We start from the raw sequence: 18,249 nt of genomic DNA, 5'->3' as shown, positions 1-18,249 counted from the left end.
AGCGCCTGCAGCCCTCCCCGGCCCCTCTCCTTCATCTTCAAGCTATTCAAGGGCATCAAAAAGGGCACTGACCAAGCGCACCATCCAGCGCAGTGACCACCCCTGGGAACTCCCGTCACTGCCTTCTGGGCTGTGCACAAATGACCTGGTTTCTGCAGCAGCAGCGGCGCACTCGGCTGAGCCCCCAGGACTGGCAGCAGCTGCAGGGCCTCCAATCCCTGGCCCTCTCCCCAGGGTGCAAGGCAGGTAAGGGAACTAACTGCGCACTCTTCACACAGACGCTTATTAAAGGAGATTTTTTTTACTGCAGCTCTTTCTGCCCCTAAACTGTCCAAAAACAAAGACTAGGGAACAGCCCGAGCAGCCTCCACCCAGCCCGGCCACAGGGCCTCAGCTGCCAATCAGAGCCTCAGCCGCCAATCAGAGCCTCAGCCGCCAATCAGAGCCTCAGCCGCCAATCAGAGCCGCTCCATGGCTCCAGTTCAGCTCAGCTCAGCGTTGCCCGGGAGAAAAAGGCTCGGAGACAAAGCCCAGAGGGTGAGCAGGGGCCAGCCCCACGGGTCTGAGGGTGCCAAGCGCACCCTGGGCCTTGCCTCCTCTCCCAGAACTCCCTCGCCCTCTTCATCTGCACCGGCGTCCCTGGCCGCTGTCCCTTCATCCCGGCAGGAGGCCGGCCTCCCTCTCCACCAGCCGGCTGACCGTGCGCAGGGCCAGGGGCAGCGCCGTGTTGACATCGCGGTGGTATCGGGGGCTGCACACCTCCGTGCTGGGTGTGAGCACAAACTGGGCCACACTGGGCATCTTCAGCAGGGTCAGCAGCTCCGTGGCCCGGGTGCAGATGGCTTCCGCACCCTCCTCGCCATGCTCGCCGTGCATGGAGCCGGTGGCTGGACTCTGAGTCAGGGTCCTCATCTTTGACAGCAACAGAGAGGCCCTGGGGAAGAGGGTCCCTACTGTCAGCTGCAGATGTTCCCCTCCCAGGGACAGGGGTCTGTGTGGAGGGACCAGGCCCTGAAGCGCCCAACAATGGCTTTAGCTCAGCAGGGCCCACTCAGGACCTGCGCTGCTGCCACCATTTCAAGACACCTGGACGGGAAGACCTCAGAAGCCACATCTCTTCCCCAGGAAAGCCCGAAGACTTCTCTCCCTCCCCGACCGGGCACCTGGGGATCAGGTCTTGGCTCCGGGAGGCCAGCTTCGTCAGGGTGGTCATCAGCGCGGTGACCACCTTGGGGGGACACCTGGGCAGGGCAGCAGAGGGGCGGCACTGGGTGACCTCGAACAGCAGGGCCTCCAGGGCTTCGAAGAACTTGTTGATCTGCTCCACAGTGCACCTCCGATCGTAGGCCACGGATAGGTACTCGCCGACGGCCCACACCTAGGCCCGGGGACAGAGGTCAGCCCCCACCCAGGCCTCCTGGGTCAGGAGCGGCCAGGGGAGGCCAGCGCCCGCCTTACCACACTGGTGACGAGGCTCGCCCTGCTGTGGAGGCCGTTCACGCTGCCCAGGAACTCCAGCAGGTCTCTTGCCAGCTCCACCACCAGGGAGGGCTTCAACGTACACAGGGCCAGGAACTGGGAGCTCAGCACACTGCAAAGAGAGCCGGGTCCATGCCTGCTCCATGCCTGCTCTGTGCAGACTCTGACCCCATCCCCACGCAGACTCCATGCAGCCCTCTCACCCGGTCCCCACGCCTGCTCCACACAGACCTCTGACCCCATCCCCACCCCAGCCACCCCTTTCAGGCCAAGGGCCTGGAGGGACCCGAGAAACGTGTGAGTGGCAGGTGCAGGCTGCACCCTCAGATAGGGGGACGCAGATGACTGCCAGCCCTAGAGGAACTGTTCTCCTCACTGGGGAGAAGGCTGGCACTGGCGCTGGCCTCAGGCCCAGGCTCAGAGTAGAACCAGGATGGGCCTGCGTGCATCAGGCCTTTGGACAGAAGGACCCCAGGGGACAGGGTGTGGAAGAGGGACTTGAGCCAACCCTGAAGATGACAGGCTCGGCAGAGGGAGGGAAAGGGGAATGTTCTTCAGAGGCAGAGAGGAAGCACCGGGGCTGGACATGGGGCTGTGGGTGGGGGTGGCAGGGTCTGAGGCTGCTGAGGGCCCACCTAGGAATGGAGCTGAAGCCAGTGAAGGGTAAGGGGAACGGGAAGGGAAAGGGGAAGGAAAGAGAAGGGGAAAGAGAAGGGGAAGGAGAGGGGAAGGGGAGGTGAAAGGGAAGGGGAAGGGGAGGGGAAAGGGGAAGGGGAGGGGAAGGGGAGGGGAAAGGGGAAGGGGAGGGGAAAGGGGAAGGGGAGGGGAAGGGGTCCAGGAGGCACCTGCCCAGGGATGGGGAGGTGGCGCGGGAGGGACCCACCTATGTACACGGGCCGCATACCCCGGGGCCGGATAGAGTGAGTCGCTCCTGCCCAGGAGCAGCAGCGCCAGCTGGTTGATCAGGGCCCCGTCAGCCACCTGGGGATAAGGAGTGGGAGATAGGCTCAGCCCCACCCCCACTGCAAGCCCTAGGGTGGGGGATGAAGCCATGGTGAGGGTTGGGGGGCAGCTGAGGGACTGGAGACTCCTCGTCCACTGCCTTCCCAAACACCCAGGGACACAGAGACTCAGCTGGCAGCATCCGGGCACAGGGAGGGAATCCCCGGGCAGATCTGCGTGCCCCCCGCAGAGGCGTTGCTTCTGTTCCGCGGCTCCTCTGCTCTGCAAGGCTGGGGACACGTCTTGCTCGGCCAAGGGTGCGCCCAGGCGACACCCAGCCCTGTGCCCAGCGCCCTGCCGGCCTGCCCACCTCCCAGGCTCTCCTGCACTGGCGTCCGGCTTGTAGAGCTCCCCGAGGTGGGAAGCAGCAACGGTTGGGGAGGGCGGGGTACCAGCCTGTGGGAGCCTTTATTTTGGACTCAGATGCAGATGTTGAATTATCAGGGGCAGCAGGGGGACAAACTGCTCTGGCCCCCGCTGTGCCACCAGCGCCCAGGCCACTCACTCGCCCTGTCCTGGGGATGGGAGACAGGGCCTGCTGGGACAGGGGACGGGGCCTTCCGGGATGAAGGGGATGGGACGGGGGCTGGGGCCTGCTGGGATGAAGGGGATGGATGGGGGCCGGGGCCTGCCGGGATGAAGGGGATGGGATGGGGGACGGGGGATGGGGCCTGTGGGGATAAAGAGGATGGGACGGGGGATGGGGCCTGTGGGGATGAAGGGGATGGGATGGGGGCCAGGGCCTGCCGGGATGAAGGGGATGGAACGGGGGACGGGGCCTGCCGGGATGAAGGGGATGCATGGGGGCCGGGGCCTGCCGGGATGAAGGGAATGGGACGGGGGACGGGGCCTGCCGGGATGAAGGGAATGGGACGGGGGACGGGGCCTGCCGGGATGAAGGGGATGGGACAGGGGACGGGGCCTCTGGGGATGAAAGGGATGGGACGGGGGATGGGGCCTCTGGGGATGAAGGGGATGGGACGGGGGACGGGGCCTGTGGGGATGAAGGGGATGGATGGGGGCCGGGGCCTGCCGGGATGAAGGGGATGGAACGGGGGCCGGGGCCTGCCGGGATGAAGGAGATGGGACGGCGGACGGGGCCTGCCGGGATGAAGGAGATGGGACGGCGGACGGGGCCTGCCGGGATGAAGGGGAGGGGACGGGGGACGGGGGACAGGGGACGGGGCCTGTGGGGATGAAGGGGATGGGACAGGGGACGGGGCCTGCCAGGATGAAGGGGATGGGACGGGGGACGGGGCCTGTGGGGATGAAGGGGATGGGACAGGGGACGGGGCCTGCCGGGATGAAGGGGATGGGACGGGGGACGGGGGACGGGGCCTGTGGGGATGAAGGGGATGGGACGGGGGCCGGGGCCTGCTGGGACTGTGGCCCGTGCAGCCATGTCCCTGTGCCTCCCTGACCCTCAGAGTGGCTGTGGATGGCAGGTGTGGTGGGATGAGCCTTCTGCAGAGCTCAGGAGGACCCCACGGTGCTGGCTCTGGCCTGCCCCTCGGTTGTGAGGCCCATGGGAATGGGGGGCCCCAGATGGCGAGCTCACCTGGGTCACCGCTGAGAAGAACGCCTGCAGCAGCGTGGGCACGGCCTCGGCACACTGGGCCACGCGGGCGCAGCCGGCCATGGGCTGCAGCAGCTGGTAGAGCGGCACCAACCTGAGAACACAGGCGTAGCCGTAAGAGCCGCCCGCTCCCCTACCTGGTGACCACAGGCAAGGGCCAGGCGCCAGGGCCACGTTGCCACTGCTCCCTCTTGCACAGCTGAGCCCACTCCCATCCTCGCTCGTCGCCTCTCAGGACCTCCTGCTCCCCTGGGTTTGGGGAGAACCCTGGTGTCAGCACACCCGGGACAGTAGAGCCATCGGGGCAAAGGATGATGTGCGCCGAGGGCAAGAGGCCTGTGGGCTGGTCCCAGGCCTCCTGCTTTCTGGGCTCAGGCTCAGTTTCTCCATCTGCAAAATGGAGCACCCACAGGGCCGACCCGCAGGCTTGTAAGGGTTGATGTGGGCAGCAGAGAGCTGAGAGCAGGCCCCGCACCCGGCAGACCTGTGTTGCACAAGCAAGGCCTCTGCAGTGGCGATGACAGTTGCTCCCCAGGTCAGGGACGCAGCCTTGTCTGGGCACAAAGCACCCTGGCCTCAGCCCAGGGCCCAGCAGCGAGCCCCACCCCAATGGCTGTAGCCTGGCTCTCTGAGCCCCTGGTGGTCCCCTGGCCCAAGGGCCCCCTACCTCTCGGTGGCGCCGCTGGCCTTGGGGCGCAGCAGGTATTGGAAAAGGCCCTGGAACTTCGGGTCCCGGAAGGCTTCCAGGCAGCTGGGGGCCCTGAGAGAGGTGTCCCAGAGTGGCCTCTCGGATGGAGCTGGCGATGACCTGCGTGGACAGATGCCCAAGGCCAGGCTAGAATGCGGCCCCTGCCCTCCAGGGCACCCCCATCAAGGAGACACATGGCAGGTGTCCCTAACATCAGAGCGCCTCGGGTGCTGGGAAGGGCTTGGGGACACGGGAGGCTTCAGGCCTGTGTGTGAAGACAGGTGAGGAACTCCGGGGCGCAGGGGCTGCCAAGGGTGACAGACACGCCCTGTCCTGGAGGTGGCTTTGCAGGGGAGGACTGGTCAGGTGTTGGTGAGGAGGGAGGAGGGTCCCCGGTGTAGGGTCAGGAGCAGTGAGGAGGGGGCCCCGTGTGTGGAACCAGCTGTCTGGAGAGGCAGCACTGGCGGAGGGTGAGGGGCCCACCTGAGCTGCAGGTCTAGCACCGCCGTCAAGCAGGGCAGGTCCAGCAGCGCGTGCAGCATCTCCAGGGCCGTGCCGGCGTCCACCAGGGCCGGGAGGAGCGCCACAAACTCGGAGGTGAGGGGTGGGCTGTTCCAGGCCAGGAACTGCGGGCACAGCGCAGGGGTTTGGACAGGGCTCGGAGCTGTGGAGCGGGCGGCAGAGGGAGCAGCTGGCCAGGGCCCCACTGCTGTCCCAGACCTGCAGTCCCCAGGAGGGCTTCTACATTTGCCTCCTCCTGCTTTTGATTTTTTTGAGACAGGGTCTTGCTCTGTCGCCCAGGCTGGAGTGCAGTGGTGCAATCATAGCTCACTGCAGCCTCAACCTCCAGGCTCAAGTGATCCTCCCACCTCAGCCTCCTGAGCAGCTGGGACTACAGGCACACACCACCATGTGTGGCTGTTTATTTTTTGTAGAGAAGAGGTCTCCCTGTGTTGCCCAGGCTGGTCTTGAACTCCTGGCCTCAAGATCCTCCTGCCTTGGCCTCCCAAGGTGCTGGGATCACAGGCGTGAGCCACCGCCCCCGGCCTGTATCTACTTTCGTACCAACAGGTCAATCATTTCCCACTGTCCTGGTTTTTCTCTAGAAAAAGGATTCCCCACCTGGGCTGAAAAGACCTTACAGCGAGGTGAGGCTGCAAAAGACATTTCAAAAGCAAATGGCACCAGGCTGGGTGTGGTGGCTCATGCCTGTAATCCTAGCACTTTGGGAGGCCAAGGCGGGAGGATCATCTGAGGTCAGGAGTTCGAGACCAGCCTGGCCAACATGGCAAAACCCCATCTCTACTAAAATACCAAAAATTAGCTGGACATGTTGGTGGATGCCTGTAATCTCAACTACTCGGGAGACTGAGGCAGGAGAATTGCTTGAACCCAGGAGGCTGGGGTTGCAGTGAGCTGAGATTGAGCCACTGCACTCCAGCCTAGGTGACAGGAGCAAGACCCCATCTCAAAAAAAAAAGAAAAAAAAAAAGGCAAATGGCACCCAAGGGCCCAAGGGCCCAAGGCACCAGGCAGGGCTCCTGGGGGAGGGATCCAACTAGCCAGCAGCCCTGCCCCAGTGCTGTGAGAACAAACTCACCATCTTGTGGCACTACCCCCCTCCCCAAAACAACCACAAGGGAGTTCTTGGACGGCACCATTGTTCACGTGATGCTGCACCCCGGACCCCCACCTCACCCTGCACCCTGCATTCCAGGCCCGGGACTCACAGGGCTCTATGCTCAGCCAGGACTCACCCTGAACCCCGCTGGAAAGAGGGGAGGAGTCCCAGGCACTTGCGCCCCTACCCTGGCACCCAGGGACGCCCAAATGTACCTTGAAGAGGTTGGGGAAGCTCAATCTGAGGGTGCCGAGGTGCCCGCCGAACAGGTGGAGGTTGTCCCTGCAGAACTGGACGAACTCAAAGGCCAGCATGGGGCTGTGGAACTGCTCCAACGGGATCCTGGTGAACAGGTGCTGGTAGACGGCTTCCGAGTCCACTGCAGCTGCCTCCCCTGCAAGACCAGGGCCCGTCAGGGTGCACATCTGCTGGACGCACGCTTGACCTCATTCTGGCCGTGCTTCTCTATGGCTGGTTAGGGCCCCTGAGTCTTGGGCCTGCTCTCCAGGACACCAAGGGCTCCGAGGCATCCTACACCGGGACGCTTGGGAAGCGGCACTCAGTCTCCCTCACCCAGGAACACGGTCAGCTCGTGAGTCACACAAACTATGGCACATTCTTTGGAAGGTGCTGGTTCCTAGACTTTCGGGTTTCCCAGGCTAGGGACTCAGCAAAGAGAGTTTCTGTTTATTTCCCTATTTTAAAAGTTTAAAAATTACCAACATCTAGCACAGTGATCCATAAAAAATAAATATGAGCTGGGCACGGTGGCTCATGCCCGTAATCCCAGCACTTTGGGAGGCCAAGGCAGGAGGATCGCTTGAGGCCAGGAGTTCCAGACCAGCCTGGGCAACATAGCAAGACCCCTGTCTCTATTCAATCACAATTAAAAAAAAAAAAAAAAAAAAGGGAAGAAGAAATTCCATCCTAAAACTAAAGGCAGGAGCAGAGCCCCGAGAGTCAGCGCCACCCCGCCCCGGGCTCACCGTGGCTCAGGAAGAAGCGGGCGAGGGGCAGCAGCACCCGCACAGAGGCCGGGTCCCCGCGCACCCGCCCGTGCAGGGCCTTCAGGCAGGAGAGGCTTCGGTACAGGAAGGACGGGTCCTGCCGGCACAGCACATCCAGCACCAGCACAGCCTCCACCAGGCACTGTGGGACACACGCCACATCAGAAGGGCCGAGTCACTGCCTCCCATCCCCCCATCCCCAGCCACTTACAGCTTTCTGCAGGTCGGAGTCCCCCTTCCTCAGGGCCCCTGGAAGGAGGGGAAGAAGTCAGCCGGCTCTGTCTCAGCCTGGGAGCAGCCCAGTGAGGGGCAGCTTGTGTCCTGGAAGCTCCAGGCAGGACCAGGAGCAGAGCAGTGGGACCCCAGGAGGACTTGAGTGGGACTGAGGCTGAGGGGCCCAGGCGGGACAGGGCCAGGCTGGGGGCTGGGGTGGAGCCCGAAGAACACTCAGGGCTGACCCCAGAAGTCAAAACAGGCCTGCTCCAAACCGGCCACCCAGGATCCCGCTCTGTGGAGCAGCAGCTCAGGGAAGATGTGCAGCCTCAGGTCGCCTTGCAGAGCAGGTGGAGGCCAGTGCCCTGGGCCGGGGACTCACGTCGGTTACTCTGCTCAATGAGGCGCTGGCAGTACTCGAAGGCCACCTCCCGAAGCCGCTCCCGGGGCGGCAGCAGGCGGCCGGCGGAGGAGGAGGTGGCGGAGATCACCGACAGCGTGGAGCCCTCTTGCTCTGACCTGTCATCTGCGGGAGGAGGGAACCTCAGCAGGCCGATGTGTGGCTCCCGGGCTGGGACATGCCCGCTGCCCTGCTTGGAAGAGCAGGAGGAGAGCACAGGCCACAGCCCCTCCCAGGGGACGTGAGGCGTCACTGTCTTGGGACGTCCACCCACCCAGCAGCTTCCCCATCACAGCCGCCCTTCAGGGTAGCTGAGGCTTCTTCCCCAACAAGTCCACAGAGCAGCTGGGAGGAGCTCACCGGCGTCACCCCAGCAACCTTAAGGGAGCCGGCCTTAAACGGCGGCTCTGACTTCTGCACATCGCGTGAGGGTCATGAGGTGTCCAGAGGATCCCCAGTGCTGACCCTGGGCCCCAACGATGCTGGCCTGGGAGTGTTCTCGGGTTAGCTCCAGGTCAGCAGGCTGCACTGCCCAGTCCTGACCTCTGCTGTGTCCTGGGCACACCTGTGTCCCTCCCACCTCCGCCTGTGTCCCCGTCGCGCCCAACCCACAGTGCGCCTGCCTCCCACCGCTGTCTGACGTCGGCCCACCCCCAGCACACCTGTGTCCAGGGTGCCCAGGCCCTCGGGGCCACTGTGCAACAGCCATGCCCGCAGCATGGAGAAGGCCTGCACGTTCAGCCACTGGTCCTCCGTGAAGCGGTGGCCGGTGGAGAGCACCGTGAAGAAGTCTGTGGCCACCGCCCCGTCCATCTCGGTGATGGGGCCCGGCTGCGGGAAGGACAGGTGGGAGTGGGTGGAGGGGCCGAGGCTGGGAAAAATGCCAGCCTTTAGTACGAGCTCCTCAGGATGTGGAGGGGAAGCTGCCTGCATGTGAGCCCAGGCAGCGGCCCGCCCTGTGTGATGTAAAAACACCGTCCCCACTTGACCCCAGGCAGACGCACATCGCACATCCTCTCCACCGGCCCGGGGAGTGAACCCACGCGCAGACTCCCGGAGCCATGCGGGTCAGTGGCTGCGGCCCCGCCTGACCCAAGCGCCTCCTGCAGCAGAGGCAGTCTTGTCCTGGACCCTATGGAATGACAGCAGGCGCCGACGGGGACCTGTTAGGCAGGGCTGGCCAGAGCGGGCACAGGCGCCGACGGGGACCTGTTAGGCAGGGCTGGCCACAGTGGGCACAGGAGCTCCCGGGAAGGGGTTGTCTGTGACTCTGTTCCCCACGGTTCCGGAACAGTCCCGGCCTCACGCGCTCACCTGCCGGGCCCTGGGTGTGGAGAAGAAGCTGCTGGAGTGCGGGAGCCCTTGCTGGAGGCTAGCGTAGCGCAGCCAGTCGACCAGCCGCTTGCTGAGCAGGGTGGCCTGGTCTGCAGTGGGTAGAGTGGCATGGGGAGGTGAGGTTAAATCCTATGGATGCCCAGGCCATTGGGATGCTGGCCGATTTTTCTCAGAAAACAGAATCCTACAATGTCCCAGGTCATTGGGCCTCCCCATGCCCCCAACTCGCTCCCCACTCCCAACCCACCACGGGCCCTCAAGGAAAGACCCGGGAAGGCAGACCCCGAAGAGCCTCTTGGGAGGGGCCCCACGTACCCTCCTGGAGGGTGCCCGGGCTGAGGACCACGACCTTGGCCATGATGGGGAGGAGGTATCTGAGGCTGGGCCCCTCAGGCTGCCGGCTCTCCAGTGCTCGCAGCACGCCCTGGCCCACAGCACTGACCTCCTCATTTCTATCACCCTTCAAATCAGACAGGGCAAGCGCTGGGGTACTGGCCTGTGCCGGAGACCAGCTCCCCCAATTTCGGAAGTCTGTGTGACACTCCTGAGAAGCATCGGTCCCCGATACCCCGGTCCAGCAGGTGGCAGGGAGGATGTCACGCCCAGGCCCACCCAGGGCCGCAAGGTGCCTGCTCCACCTCCAGCCTCTTTCTCTGGGAGCTGCATCGTTGAGGCTGGAGGGGGCCTGGGTAGGGGCATGGCTGATTCAATGCTAAAAACACAATGGTGGCCACCATGGGCCTGGTCACAGCCACAGGACACCCCGTCCTGCGGGGCCTCCAGTGTGGAGTCCCAGTCTTTAAACCGCCCGCCTCACTCTACACACCCAGATGCTGAAACATCTGAGCAGCACCAGAGACAGCCAGCACAGGGGCAGGGCCATCAGGGGAGGGAGGAGGGCGCCTGGTGGCTGGGAGGCCATGTGCCTGGCGGGGGGTGCACCGCTGGTGCCTGGCAGCAGTTTTGCAAGATCATCTTCCACTAAAAAAAAGTGAGAGTTGCATGAGGAAAAGGGCTGGTGAAATGAACAAGAGCCGGAGTCATCTTGTCCCAAAGGCGAAGAGCCACCACGGCATTACCGGGGTCATCTCGGAGGCCTGGAGGTGGCCTGCAGGGGCTCTGTGAGGTGAGGGGGCTGGGCACCAACCAGGACGCCCTGGGTACGCTGGGGCCCACAAGCTCTCGCCCACACAGAACTAAAGCAACTGCAGGCTGCACCCCAGCACGGGAGGCGGCTCATGACGCTGCAGGCTGGGAACGGAGGGAAAACCCCGGCTCCACCGCAACCTTCCAGCAGACTCTGCACCCCTGGCAACCCATGCCCACAGACAGCCTGTGAACCCCTGGATCCCCACGCCGAGCATCCAGGCCTGCTCACCACACAGAGGGAGGGAGGACATGGACTTGGCAAAAACTCCCGGCCGAGGAGGGAGGGCTGCTACCCAGAAGTTCGAGACCAGCCTGGGCAACACAGTGAGACCATGAGACCCTACAAAAAATACAAACATTAGTGGGTGTGGTGATGCATGCCTGTAATCCCAGCCACTCAGGAGGCTGAGGCGGGAGAATTGCTTGAGCCAGGGAGGTCGAGGCTGCAGTGAGCTTTGATCACGCCATGGCACTCTAGAATGGGCAGCAGAGGGAGACCCTGTTTCTAAAAAACAAAACAAAACTCCAAAAAGAAGGTCTGGAGGCCCAGCCTCCCCTGACTCACTCTCTCAAGGCTGTGTCTGAGAAACCGAACTCCACCACCTCTACTGAGCTCCGCTTACACCAACAAATCCTGTGGTCTGAAAACTCCTGGAATGGGGCCCGGGGAGCTGAAGCCTGCTGCTCTATCAGCATCACCAGTGCCACCCTTACACGTGTCTAGGAATGTCACCAGAGCAGCCCAGGCTCTGTACCCTCACGGAGTCTTCAAGAGAGCACCGGATGGCTGCTTCCCACGGAACAGGGGAGACAGGAAGCAGGGGCGCCGGAGCCGGCAGGTGTCTGCTTCTTCTAGACGCATGTCGGTGCTGAGTGCCTGGCACACTTGAGGCTGGAGCATGCCCTGTTGACTGGAATGGGTACGCAAGCCCAGCAGGCCCACGTAGCATGTTGGTGCCCGTGAGGGGACATAGGCCGGCCTGCTGGCTGCACCCGAGGCCCCGGGACCCCTGGGGCAGGACGGCCAACTGGGGTGGTGACTGCTGCACTACCTGGGCCAAGAGCACGGAGGCCACCAGGTTCAGCTGCCGGCTGTTCTGGGTGTGGTCCCAGACCAGGCTGAGGCTGTCAGAGGGGGACATCTCTCGCAGGATGGCGGCGCAAAGCACCTGGAGCTGCTCGGGACACGTGGCCAGGCCAAGAGTGGCCTGCAGCAGGTCTACACATGTCTTCTCCAGCCTGGAAGGTGAGATGCCCATGGGGGGCAGCGACATGTCACACCCGTGGCAGGAGCACCCCGCACCCCAGAGCACCTGGCCAGGCACCCCTGGGCCGGTGGACAGAGCGTTTTACGTGAGGACGGACCTTCAGCGCTGGTTTAAGTGGGCAAATGACTCAACCCCCCAAGGATCATCTGCAGCGACCTGCTGGGTGCGGGCCAGGTTCTCCTGGGGCCGCTGCGTGAGGAGCCGACCTGAGCCGTGGCCGCACTCACCTTCGGTTGTACTTCGTGGCTGAGATGATGAGGAAGAGCCTCTGCAGGGAGTCAAGGGTGTCCGGCCCCAAGTCCTCCGCCTGCAGCAGTTTACTGATCCGGGAACAGAACTTCTTCAGCTCCTCGTCCTGGATCTCCCTAAACAAAGAAGAGGACTTCAGGACCCAGAAGCACTCACTGCTCAGAACCAAAAAAAGGATAACTCCTGGAGCAGGGAAAATCCCTCTTCAGAAAAGAGAAGCCGAGTGTGTGGGAGGAACACGGCTGCACCGCTCACGGCTGTCCAGATAAATTCGCTGATTCCCCGAGCTGGTTCCTCTCACCCCGGGATTTCGCGAGCCCTCGCTGCAGCGCACTATGACGAATCTCACTCACGGAGGCCCACGCACTTAGATTTTCCTATTCCAGGGGCAGAAGGACTAAAACCGATTCTTTTTAGGGGCCTCATGCAAGAGTAGGAAATTTACTCCAGAATAAGGTGCTTTACAAAAGAAGTCTTCAATAAGCCTTCCGCTTATGGGAACAAGAATATATATATATTTTTTTCTTTCCCCGAGATGGAGTCTGGCTCTGTCACCCAGGCTGGAGTATAGTGCCACGATCTCGGCTCACTGCAACCTCTGCCTCTGGGGTTCAAGCGATTCTCCTGCCTCAGCCTCCCGAGTAGCTGGGATTACAGGTGCCCACCACCACGCCTGGCTAATTTTTTTTTTTTTTCAGATGGAGTCTCGCTCTGTTGCCCAGGCTGGAGTGCAGTGGCGCGATCTCGGCTCACTGCAAGCTCTGCCTCCTGGGTTCACGCCATTCTCCTGCCTCAGCCTCCAGAGTAGCTGGGACTACAAGTGCTGGCCACAACGCCCGGCTAATTTTTTGCATTTTTAGAAAAGACAGAGTTTCACCATGTTAGCCAGAATGGTCTGGATCTCGACCTCGTGATCCGCCCGCCTCGGCCTTCCAAAGTGATGGGATTACAGGCGTGAGCCACCACACCCGGCCTATGCCCAGCTAATTTTTGCATTTTTAGTAGAGACAGGGTTTCACCATGTTGGCCAGGCTGGTCGCAAACTCTTGACCTCATGATCTGCCCACCTCGGCCTCCCAAAGTGCTGGGATTACAGGCGTGAGCCACTGCACTTGGCCTGAGAATAAAATCTTATATATTAAAGAACAAATGTTATGATATATTGTAAGGTAAGCCCATTATAATTTTTTACTCGAATAACTAATTGGCTTAATTTAAAAATCTCTCTAGTAAGCCACAGGTAAGATACTGAATACAGTCCCAAATGAAAGCCTGTCTTTAGGTTTCTATCCCAGTCTAAAAGAAAGAACCGATAATGTGCAAAGGGGCTGCCGTGCCAGGGGACTCTGGGGACTCCCTGAGAAGGGCCCCCTACGTGGCTGTGCCCTCCCCAGGCCACCTATAATCCCAGCACTTTGGGATGCTGAGGTGGGAGGCTCACTTGGGCCCAGAAGTCTGAGACCATCCATGGCAAAACAGTGATACCCCATCTCTACAAAAGAATAAAAAAAATTCGGCCAGACACGGTGGCTCACACCTGTAACTCCAGCACTTTGGGAGGACGAGGCGGGCGGATCACCTGAGGTCAGGAGTTTGAGACCAGTCTGGGCAACATGGAGAAATCCTGTTTCTACTAAAAATACAAAAAAACAGCCAGGTGTGGTGGCGGGCACCTGTAATCCCAGCTACTCGGGAGGCGGAGGCAGAAGAATCGCTTGAACCCGGGAGGTTGTAGTGAGCTGAGATCACGCCATTGCACCCCAGCTTGGGCAACAAGAGCGAAACTCTGTCTCAAAAACAAACAAAAAAAGGAATAAAAAAAAATTCACTGGGCATGGTGTAGTCCCAGCTACTTGAAAGGCTGAGGTGGGAGAACTGCTTGAGCTAGAAGATTAGGCTGCAGTGAGCTGAGATTGCGCCACTGCACTCCAGCCTGGGTGGCAGAGTAAGACTCTATCTCTATAAATATATATGTATATATATGTACACATACATACGTATGCATACATATGTATGTATACATATGTACGTATACATATATATATGTATACACACACACACACAAAATGGAGAATCTTTCCCAGAAAGGTGGAACCCCTCACCCCGATTTAATTCCCCTCAGCATATTCTCCAAATCCCAAGCTTCTCTCTAAAAGCCAACCCACCCAAACCCTTCAATCACTCCCCACTGCTTTCAAATCCAAACTCCTACAGACCCTAAGGCTGCCTACAAGACCCCGGCCCCGCCTTCCTTCTCCAGCCTCCACGTCCTGTTTTTCTTGCTTCTCCCCCTTCACACGGACCCTCTGCCTGAAACACGCCCCACTAGCTCCTGAGCTTCCAGTCTGCAGCTCTTCCTCCTGGAAACCCCTGACCTGATGGGTACCCCTCCATGCCCCCATCCTTCACTCGCTTCCCGCTTTCTCCATTTATCCTTCACCTTACAGAGCCATCTTCAATCACTTTTTCTACGCTTGCTTTCCGTATCTCTGACACATTTACAGAGAAACTCAAGTTCACTCCAAATCTTTTTGGCTTTCCTTGGAGACAGGTTCTCCCTCTGTCACCCGAGCTGGAGTGCAGTGGCACGATCATAGCTCACTGCAGCCTCAACCTCCTTGGCTCAAGTGATTCTCCTGTCTCAGCCTCCTGAGTAGCTGTGACTACAGGTGCATGCCATCACACCTGGCTAAGTTTTTTAAAATTCTGTTTTGTAGAGACAGGTCTCACTATGTTGTCCAGGCTGGTCTCAAAGTCCTGGCCTCAAGCGATCCTCCTAACTCGGCCTCCCAAAGTGTTCGGATTACAGGTGTGGGCCAGTCACTATGCCTGGTCTGCTCCAAACCTTAACCCTCAAACTATAGTCATTTATTTTAAAATATCACCAGAAATCAAAGGCTTAAGTATATTGTGAAAACTGGTAAGCCCTGATAGATTACTAGCCTTCTTGAAACCCTAACAGAGGGCAACTGCAGAACTCATGTATGTTACGTAGGAAAATTCAACCACACTCTATCCTCAAAAACGCCTACCTACCGAGCCAGGGAGGCAGAGGAACAGGTATTTAAATAGTGGTGGCTCGACCGGGTGTGGTGGCTCATGCCTGTAATCCCAGCACTTTGAGAGGCCAAGTTCAGGAATTTGAGACCAGCCTGGACAACGTGGCAAAACCCCATCTCTAGTGAAGTTACAAAAAATCAGCCAGGAGTGGTGGCGGGTACCTGTAATCCCAGCTACTTGGGAGGCTGAGGCAGGAGAATTGCTTGAACCCGGGAGGCGGAGGTTGCAGTGAGCTGAGATTGCGCCACTGAACTCCAGCCTATGCCACAGAGGGAGACTGTCTCAAAATAAATAAATAAAAATAAATATCTAGTGAGGGAGTGAGGGCTATTCATTTTGTCTTTCATGTCACAAGTTTATGACCTGGAGCAGAATGTGACTGGGAATGAAGTTCTCAGTGAGTGTTTTTCCTTGTCTCTTGGCAAGGACCTTGGGATGAACATGTTGCATGCTGAGATGCGAGTATTTTTCATTTTCATACAGTCCCTACATTCACATGAATGGCATATCTGTCCAGGATTGAAGGGAAGGTTGCCTATGTTGAGCTGTTGGGAGATGGTGCTGCATATTCACCAGTCCCCTTCCTAATGAGTGGAATTTTAAGGGTTATTTGGATCAGAGATTTTTGTCCTGTCTTCAAGACCTCACTCACTCTCAACCACCCGAATCTTTCCCACCAATTGGTCTAGCTCTGAAGCCAGGTTTGCTTGTTTGTTTTAACATAGAGTCTTGCTCTATCACCCACGCTGGAGTGCAGTGGCACGATCTTGGCTCACTGCAGCCTCCGCCTCCTGGGTTCATGCAATTCTCCTGCCTCAGCCTCACCAAATTTATTTACGTTTACCAAGGGGCTGTAGTTCTGACTGTATTTTTTTTTTTTTTTTTTAATTGAGACGGAGTTTCCCTCTGTTCCCTAGGCTGGAGTGCAGTGGAAGGATCTCAGCTCACTGTAACCTCCGCCTCCCGGGTTCAAGCAATTCTCCTGCCTCAGCCTACCGAGTAGCTGGGATTACAGGCGCCCACCTCCACGCCCGGCTAATTTTGTATTTTTACTAGAGACGTGATTTCCTCATGCTAGGCAGGCTGGTCTCGAACTCCTCACCTCAGGTGATCCGCCCGCCTCGGCCTCCCAAAGCGCTGGGATTACATGCGTGAGCCACCGCGCCCGGTCAGCATTTTCTTCTTTTAAACATGCAGTATGAAGTCTTTGCCTGTTTGGTGGACCGTGAGTCTTTTCAGTCCTCGCCTACACTGTTTTCCCCCATGACTGGCTAGCTGGTGAGGAAGGGGCTACCCACTCGTTAGTGGGAGCCCAGAGACAGCCTGGAACCAGCCTGGAAGCAGCCTGGTGGGTGATTTCTCAGCCTAGCAAATACATCCGTGCCAAGAGCGATCTTTCTTTTTTTTTTTTTTTTTTTTTTTTTTTGAGACGAAGTCTTGCTCTGTCGCCCGGGCTGGAGTGCAGTGGCCGGATCTCAGCTCACTGCAAGCTCCGCCTCCCAGGTTTACGCCATTCTCCTGCCTCAGCCTCCCGAATAGCTGGGACTACAGGCGCCCACCACCTCGCCCAGCTAGCTTTTTGTATTTTTTAGTAGAGACGGGGTTTCACCGTGTTAGCCAGGATGGTCTCGATCTCCTGACCTCGTGATCCGCCCGTTTCGGCCTCCCAAAGTGCTGGGATTACAGGCTTGAGCCACCGCGCCCGGCCAAGAGCGATCTTTCTAAGTCACAAAACCCTCCCACGGTTCCCCCAAAGCCCTCAGATGGCCTCCAGCTGCCAACCTGGCACACAGCCTTACTCCTAAGCAGCCCTCCGGGCTGTCTGTGACTTTGTGTTCTTGACTGTGAGGCAACGAAAGCTCCTGGATGCTCGATTTCCTGCCAGACGCGGAGTTCTCACCGCCAAGCCTTTGACTAAACTGTCGACCGGGTTCCACCCTACTTGGTTTCGCTCACCAAGACTCTGCTCAGGTGTCACCTCCTCCGGAGACCCACCATGACCCTCCCCGACCTCCTCACCCCACGCCTGGCCGCCGTGTTGCCTCCGATCCCCAAGTCTCGAGGGCGGGTCCAGTCGGGTTCCTGCAAGGCGGGCGACCGGGCCCCCCTGCCCTGTGAGACCCGCCCCCCTGTGCCCCTAGGGAGAGGTGCGGGAAGGAGGACCGGGGCCGCAGCTGCCCCGCACCTGGCCTGGTGGAGCAAACTCTCCGCTCCTGCCGAGAACATCGCGCCGCTGCCGCCGCCGCCGCCACCGCCGTCACCGCCGCCACCGCCACCACCGTCACCAGGCGCGCACGAACCGCAGAAACTCCACGAGCTGCAGCGCAGCAGCACCGCAGGCCGCTCAACTTCCGGGACCGCATCACGTGAGCGCAGCGGCCTTACGTGATTGCGTCACGTGCCGCATCACATGGACAGGAGGGACAGGTTGCCGACCAATGGGCTTTGAAGTGGAGCCCCTGGGGCGGGGCGTAGGTGCCCTGGCTGGGGGTCCGGGTCGGCGCCTGGGAGCTGCGGAGTTCCGCGACCCTGGAACCTCGGTACTCTGCAGCGCCGGCGCCCTTCGACCCCGGAAACCATTCCGGCGGATATTGGGCGCCTGGGGCCTTGGGAGAGGGTATCGCTGGCCCTGAAGTGTCACTGCCCCAGTTCTGGTTTCTGTTTCGTAAACAGCTCTGTGGTGCGGGAGTCCCTATGCTAAGTACGACCTGAAAATCTGACACAAACTCCGCCACTTCTGGGCTGAGCCCAGCAGCGAACGGCAGTTTGCAAGGAATAGCCGCGGCTCTGGGCAGTTTTGGGGATTTTTTGAGCTATTTATTGAGCACCCATCCCGCCGCTCTTCCTGCTGCTTAAAACAAAACAAAACAAAAAATCCCTTATTCAGTCCCCACGATATTCATGGGATCTCGCGAACTTTATTTTACAGATGAGGCCACAGGCTCAGAGAGGGGAAGTTTCTGTTCATTCTAACAGACGTGTTGGATGCCCAGGATGTGCCGGGCCCTGGCGATGTTTGCCACCCTGCAGACGGCAGGGGGACACAGGGCAACACGCCAGCGTCATGATAAACGCTGTCACAGCCTGACCTGGGCGGGGGTCCAACCGGAGGAGGAAGGCTTCGGGGACTGTGGCCTAAGATGAACCCAGAGGGTGTCCAGACCAAGGGGTGGGGAGGGGCGGGCCTAGGACAGTGATCGGC

The 18,249-nt window shown here is 59.9% G+C and overlaps 1 protein-coding gene across 3 annotated transcripts; it reads right to left on the bottom strand.

The window, feature by feature from the left end:
- Positions 1-285: 285 nt before the first annotated feature.
- AP5Z1 (adaptor related protein complex 5 subunit zeta 1) lies at positions 286-17,421 on the bottom strand. Of its 3 annotated transcripts, none has more exons than XM_077996068.1 (17): positions 17,233-17,421; positions 11,966-12,103; positions 10,700-11,709; positions 9,637-9,781; positions 9,301-9,410; positions 8,649-8,817; positions 7,969-8,112; positions 7,585-7,622; positions 7,353-7,515; positions 6,582-6,760; positions 5,229-5,371; positions 4,725-4,865; positions 4,040-4,151; positions 2,363-2,460; positions 1,459-1,591; positions 1,164-1,378; positions 286-934 (listed from the first exon to the last, which is right to left on the bottom strand). In XM_077996068.1, the coding sequence occupies exons 4-17, from the start codon at positions 9,677-9,679 to the stop codon at positions 655-657; spliced, it is 1,968 nt and encodes a 655-aa protein (XP_077852194.1). In that variant the 5' UTR covers positions 9,680-9,781; positions 10,700-11,709; positions 11,966-12,103; positions 17,233-17,421; the 3' UTR covers positions 286-654. The 3 variants fall into 3 exon arrangements, with proteins under 3 accessions (XP_077852194.1, XP_028701360.2, XP_028701361.2); XM_028845527.2 differs by having other exon boundaries at positions 11,523-11,709; XM_028845528.2 differs by having other exon boundaries at positions 11,523-11,709; positions 17,348-17,421.
- Between the last annotated feature and the right edge of the window lie 828 nt (positions 17,422-18,249).

Source organism: Macaca mulatta, chromosome 3 (assembly GCF_049350105.2).
Source record: "Macaca mulatta isolate MMU2019108-1 chromosome 3, T2T-MMU8v2.0, whole genome shotgun sequence".
NCBI lineage: Eukaryota > Metazoa > Chordata > Mammalia > Primates > Cercopithecidae > Macaca > Macaca mulatta.
This window is presented reverse-complemented; position numbering and strand designations above follow the sequence as displayed.